The sequence below is a fragment of the Pyxicephalus adspersus genome, chromosome 1, assembly GCF_032062135.1.
Source record: "Pyxicephalus adspersus chromosome 1, UCB_Pads_2.0, whole genome shotgun sequence".
NCBI lineage: Eukaryota > Metazoa > Chordata > Amphibia > Anura > Pyxicephalidae > Pyxicephalus > Pyxicephalus adspersus.
In genome coordinates this window covers 1,628,477-1,635,551 of record NC_092858.1, presented here as the reverse complement: position 1 = coordinate 1,635,551, position 7,075 = coordinate 1,628,477, and the positions used below count along the sequence as shown (strand labels likewise).

The 7,075-nt window shown below is 44.3% G+C and overlaps 1 protein-coding gene across 1 annotated transcript in view; it reads left to right on the top strand.

Annotated features, from left to right (window-relative positions):
- The window catches only part of PDE2A (phosphodiesterase 2A), a gene marked incomplete in the record, with an annotated part of 140,582 nt that overhangs the window by 118,519 nt on the left and 14,988 nt on the right, over positions 1 to 7,075 (top strand). The window contains 6 exon segments of the mRNA XM_072398578.1: positions 908 to 971; positions 1,226 to 1,304; positions 1,724 to 1,901; positions 2,802 to 2,914; positions 3,027 to 3,104; positions 5,252 to 5,374. Of these exon segments, the coding sequence (XP_072254679.1) occupies positions 908 to 971; positions 1,226 to 1,304; positions 1,724 to 1,901; positions 2,802 to 2,914; positions 3,027 to 3,104; positions 5,252 to 5,374 (635 nt within the window).

The window sequence follows — 7,075 nt, the reverse complement described above, 5'->3', positions numbered from 1 at the left end:
CATGTGACCGTGATACCGGAGATCAGTGTCATGTGACTGTGATCTGTCGTATAAGTGATGCCGGAGATACCCATAAGAAATAAATTGTACAATCACTTCCCCTGTGTGAAACATTCACTTCATTAGATGCACTCTGGTTGTATGATTCACACATTCCTATACTCTCAGTCAGTGGCTGTCGGCTGCTTTGTGTTTCTCTGCTGATGTATGAAAAATAATTGAAATGAATTATCAGCGGCCGCTCTCCCCTTCCATCCGCCTGCAATATGAATCTGGGAACATGACGGCAGACAAATGACTGAAATGATCGGGGGGCTACCGGCAATATCACCGCTTTATCAGTGCAATAAATGCTGCTGGGGGGTGGGGTGACACTTTAATAACTTTACATTACAAAGATTACATCTCCCCTCCCCCTCACCAGAAGCCAAATATCAGCAATTACCGACGGAAAATTATTCTTCTAACTATAGAGACATTGATCCCACTGTACACCCAGAGCAGAAATTCAGTTATTGAAGGAATACGTTTTATAGGGTGACTTGGACTTGTCAGTAACTTCACAAGCCTGTATGAATAAATCCCGGACATATCAGAATATACAGCACCAATATTATTCAGGAAACTTCAGATTTTATCTATATATAAAAATATATAAAATAATAATAAAACTGAAATACTTTTTTTCTGGAGAAAATGCTGCCCCAGCTCCTCGCAGTGTCCACATCTCGGGTGATTTGGTTTTGTGATTCTTGCTGGATGAACCAATCACATCAGCTGAACGTCCTCCTGCAGAGATCACATGACCTGTATACATATCCAGCACTGGAGGGAGCTCAGAGCGGCAGATTCTCCATTTAGATTTCCAGTAAATCCGCTGAATTTGGTGTTTTGTTTCTCCCCGCAGATGATGTGTCCGTCCTGCTGCAGGAGATCATCACAGAAGCCAGAAACCTCAGCAACGCAGAGATGTATGTACACAACTCCCCCTACACAAGAGGGCGATATTGGCCCCTTATTCTGTATCAGCCCCAATCTCATGCTTTGTACACAGGCTGCATGGAGGGGGTGCACACATGTTATTTTATATAAGCTCTATTGTTACTGCCTGCGCGTGGCTCCGTTAGAAGATGCCCCGTTTGATGGTCACATGACCCTTAATGGGGTAAATTCCCCCTTAAAGTCCCTGAGTCTTCATTAACCTCTCACCAATCTTTTCTCCCAGATGTTCGGTGTTCCTGTTGGAGAGAAATACTCATGAACTTGTAGCCAAAGTGTTCGATGGTGGAGTGGTAGATGACGAGGTAAGAAGCGGGGGCAATTTAGATCCGGTGGGGTCAGTAGGGGTTCGTGTGAATCTGTTATCCTGGAGATCCTGCCAGTAACATCACTTCCTGCTGTAGGCTGACAACACAAAGCTTCGGCCTCACAATTAGCAGCAGCCTTGTCAGTTTATCTTTATACAATAAAGCTTTATACAGTGATAGAAGATGACAAAGGGGCCGATGCTAGCTGCAGGGTGGGTCCAATCTACCTGTACAGAGCACCAATAAAAAGTCCCAATAGACCCCAAAATATGTGAGCAGTGTGATCCAGATCTATAGGGGGCGCACTTCCTCACCAGGGCTATTACATTACAGTTGGGGGTATATTGAGGGCCCCTATAGGATTCCACCCTGGGGAGAGCTAAGTTCACCTTTACACCTCTGCACATCTCTTCCAGAGTTACGAGATCCGGATTCCAGCCGATCAGGGCATTGCCGGCCATGTGGCCACCACGGGGCAAATCCTCAACATTAAAGATGCCTATTCCCATCCTCTCTTCTACCGCGGTGTGGATGACAGCACCGGCTTCAGGACCAGAAATATCCTGTGTTTCCCGATCAAAAATGAGAACAACGGTGAGTGGATGATACGACGAGACTCAGCAGGGATGGTGGGAACCCCTCATATAGGGCACAGACCTGGGAACTCAGAAAAACAGAATGATGGTGAATAAAAGCGGGAATGGGGATTCATTCACATAGACAAAATATTCCTTTATATTCTATGTGTGGCGCTAACAGGAAGTGTTGCCTGAATTCGGAAAGACTTGGGGCAAGAGCGCAATCTTCATATCACACCATGGCAATAAGTGGGCACACCGTCCCTGGGCTAAACTCCTCCTAGAGGTCAGAAGCAGAGCAGCTCCTAGTGGGTGGGTCTCTGGTATCATGTGACACACCAGCTGACCTAGGAGAGCTTTCATTGGATCTGCTCTTCATCTGCTTATAGTTTGCAAAGACGGAGTGGCACAACCTGCAGCTACGGGGACTCCCACAAATCAGCAATCAATGTCAGTGACATCCCAAGCTGTAACTTAAACTATTCCAGTGTTCTCCGCCCGGGCCCTTTCAGCTGGGCGCACCGCCTGAATGTTTTCAGTATCCACCTCAGCTGTTTATAGATGGGTAATGAAAAGTAGGTTAGTACATTCACTGCTCAGCTTTCACATAAATGTACAATGGGTTGTATATATAAAGAAATGAATCTGACATGCAGCAACATTCGCTGGTGGAGAATACGCAGCTCCATGCGTTCCCTAAAGTTGTGTTGGGTGGCAATGCCCAGGACAGAATGGTAAAGAAGGATGGGCACAGCAGCCAATGGGGCTCACTATATGTTCCCTGTGTGTTCCCAGACTAGACATTGTTTCTTTGACGGTCTGGAGTTCCTCGGGGGCGGGGACTAAGCTGAACTGTCTATTGAACTCCATAAAGGTGAACCAAATAAATCTTTATAAATTCTCTTCTGTATTGCAGAGGTCATCGGAGTGGCTGAACTGGTCAACAAAATTAACGGGCCAGGATTCACCAAGTTCGATGAAGATTTGGCCACGGCATTCTCCATTTACTGCGGCATCAGCATTGCTCACGTAAGAGCCAATCCGGGGTCTTATTACCATCCCGGACAATTTAGGGAATTTTGACTCCTCACTGTTACACCCCCTTTTGTACCTAATTTGTGTTCTGTTTCTTCCCCCCCAGTCCTTGCTGTACAAGCAGGTGAGGGAGGCGCAGTTCAGGAGTCACCTGGCCAATGAGATGATGATGTATCACATGAAGGTGAGTGCACCACGGGGGCCACAGGTTGTACAATCTGCTGAGAAACTTTTCTGTATGACCAGAGAATTGTGTCACTCATTTGTGGATTGGTTTTGGTTCTTGACCAATAAAAATAGTTCAATAATCTCCAGTTAAATATTTTACTGCCCCCCCTACTGGTATGTTTCATTATTACCGACCTGTTACCAGAGATTGCTTGCTCTGCATAGAGCCTGACCTCTTCCTTTATTCACTCAATGGTGTATTAAAGCTCTCCACAACTGGAGAACATACACTTTCTTGTTGAAATTTCTTAAGGTAGACTCAGACAAAGGGATCTATTTGTATTCCTCTATAACCCAAGATTCACTCAAATTTTACCCACATTTTAAACATTTTTACTGTGAATTCAATGGGAAAATGTATAAGCTATGAATAAAAAATGATTCAATAAATCTAGCTTGAAAATGTGTACATTTTAGATATAATTGTGAATCTAAGATGAAAGCTGGTTGATCAAGCCAACCTGGAACTTTGTTAGCAGGGACTCTGACTTCACTGGTAAATACCCCACCACTAGGGGGCACCTACACATATCTACATTAATAGTATGACCTTATATTTATATAGTGGCAACATATTACACAGTGCTGTACAGAGTCCATGGTCATGTCATTAATTGCCCCTCATAAGGGTTCACAATCCAATGTCTTAAGTCTGGAATCAGGGGAACCAACCGACCTATAGCCGTCTTTTTGGGATGGGGGGAGGAAACCCAGGGAAAAGAGCATAGCTGGCCCCGTGATTCCTGATCCATGATCTGTGGGCTTTATATATGAAAAGTGTGCTCATGCCTATTTAATGTACAGTGCTGCGTAATATGTTGGTGCTATATAAATATTATTATTATTGTTACACAGTATTTATATAGCGCCAACACATCATGCAGCGCTGTACAAAGTCCATAGTCATGTGACTAGCTGTTCCTCAGAGGAGCTCACAATCTAATGTCCCTACCATAGTCATATGTCATTAATAGTCTAAGGTCAATTTGGGGGAAGATAAATAATCTAACTGCATGTTTTTGGGATGTGGGAGGAAATCGGAGTACCCGGAGGAAACCCACACAGACACAGAGAGAAGATACAAACTCCATGCAGATAGAGTCCTGGCCGAGATTCCAACCTGGGACCCTGCAAACGCCGGAGAGCTGACCAACCTCGCCGCTATAAAATGTGGGAGGGGAGCTGTGCTAAGTTTAATCAGCCTAAGATTTGGAATGACTGCACTTATTTTTCACATTGTATACCGTTTGTTGTGGCCCTGAGAAGCGGAGGATTTGGCCCCTGAACATGTTGTAGAATTCTATACTTGCTGGATTTACAAGATATGAATGCAGGCAATGTCACTTCCTAATATCCCTAAAGAAAGGGGTGCACTTGGCCCCCCAAACATGTTGGCTTATCCTTTTTATTACCCAATATTTATCTGGAGCTCCGTACAATCATAGCGCAATATCGGTGAAGAGTTATCTTCCGTTTCATACCCAGAACCTTCCATTTGCTCTCAGTGAATTGTCAGCAATGTAATGATCGCTGCAGTTTCTGGATTTAGATGCCCCCCCGTGTGTTATCTGCGGTAAATTGCCCGTGTGAGGCCATTGTCCACGCTCAGTTATACAGTGTGGCCCCGGGGGGACTCATAACTTTATCCCAGGGCATCAATAACCTGTGCTGAAGCAGCTTTATTTCCAGTTAGAGGGCTGCATTGCCATTACTGTGCCCAGCTGGAGGCAGATTCACTATTTTCCTCGCTTTTTGGAATATCTGCACTTGACATGACTTCATGTTGTGTCAGGGGCCGCAGCCATCCGTCTTCAGATTTAATGGTCCTGAAATTCCGCTGCAAAGGCTGAAAAATAAAGGATATGGGAATGCGGAGTTATTAAAGTGAACCTGGTAATAGCAGCAGCTTGTCATAGAGCAATGGGGTCACCAACCAATAGGGGGGGCTGGTGGGTGTCAGAGCCCCGCCCCTGAGGATGGGTGGGAGTGCAGAATATTTTGGTGCCCCTCTGGATTGTACATGGTGGCTGATCAGCTATTGCACTGCTTGCTGCGTTGTGTTATTTACCACACAACTGATTTTCATCATTTTGTACATTTCAGGTGTGCGATGAGGAAACAAAGAAGTTACAAAGTAAAGGGATTCCGCCCACCTCTCACTTCGATCCAAATTTTTCAAAGTTCTGCTACACCCCCCGATCCCTCCCCGAGGATGACACTATTATGGTGAGTCACATGACACAGGCAATTCTCAGGTCATCCACTAGGGGGCGCTCCATGAATAGCCCTGTACTGATTCAGACCAATGTTATAGCACACTATAGACAATGAAACCAACACACAATGAAGTGATTGGAGACAGCAACACATAGAGGATGAGCTGAGCATTGCAGCCACAATAAAAATGAACATTGTGCAGATTTTATATACCTATGTCATAGTATATTGTATAGGACGATGTGTATTGTATTGTCATTGGTCGGTGTGTATTGTATTGTCATTGGACGGTGTGTATTGTATTGTCATTGGATGGTGTGTATTGTATTGTCATTGGATGTTGTAATTTTGTATTGTTGTGTCATTACACGTTTGATATCACATAAGATCTCTCAGTCTGGATTCCTTCTCAGTGAATGGTGGGTGAATAACCTGGAGATATAGCAGCCCACAGATGTTGTGTTATATTGTTGCATGATCTGACAGATTGTGACACCGCATACATTTAACCCCTGAGGTCCTGGACAACAATACAAAGAATAAGACAAACCCCCAAGATTCACCATTCCTGAACTGAGATATCCAGAACATTCCCCTGAAATACAGAATTCTCTAATAGTCGCAGCAATGGCCGCCTTCCTTTTCCTGCCACGAGGGGTTACATTCACGTCCGGAGGGCCAAATCCACCTAATTACCCCTCAGAAGTCACCCCCCCCCCCCCCATGACATTTACCACTTCATTGCCCATTGGAAGCCCTGCACTGTAATACCCCATGGTATCTGGTATACAGGTAAAGGGCCCGATCCTGCCCTACTTATTATGGAGCCACAGATAATTACCCCCCCCCCATAAGCTAAAATAAAAACCCACCGCTATTTATTATTTCACCCCAACTTTATTCTGACTTCTCACACTAACAAATCCAATAATTAATAATTCAATGGCAGAGGATTTGTGTCAAACCCAAAGAGCAGAAAGGAAACTCAGTGAATGAATAATGAAAAGTAAAGTTTAAATGTTTAATAGAGCTAAAAGCCAGAAACATGAAAAGAGATCACCGGAACCCAGGGGGAGCAGAAATGTGGCCCCGGGGCCCCAGGGATGTGATTGCTCAAATATCAGAGTCTTATAAGGTCAATGGGACCCATAAATAACATTGTGGGGGGGAGGGGGGCTCTTGTATTATTATTAATAATAATATTAATAATAATAATCAGGATTTATATAGCACCAACATGTTACGCAGCGTTGTACATCAATTAGGGGTAGCTCGAGATATCAATAAATATAAAAGATCATAACAATTATATTCACATACATAAATGTCCTATAAATGTGACCGCCGACTGATTCACCCGCAATACACAATGTCTAACACCTGTAATAAGGACAAGAAAATCAATAATCAATCAGTGAATCAATCAGCCACTTAGCATATACCAGATAAACTCCTAGGTATAACAAGTCCCGTGTTTCGGCACCAATAAATCTTCAACATTCATAAGGAAAGTTTTGATGTCTCACCCAGAGGAAGTTTAAAGGAATGCAAAACGCACCTCAAGCTGGTCACATGCAGCTCAGAAGGAGGTCACCTACAGGTTAGTAGGAGGTCACCTGCAGGTTAGGAGGAGGTCACCTACAGGTTAGGAGGAGGTCACCTACAGGTTAGTAGGAGGTCACCTGCAGGTTAGGAGGAGGTCACCTGCAG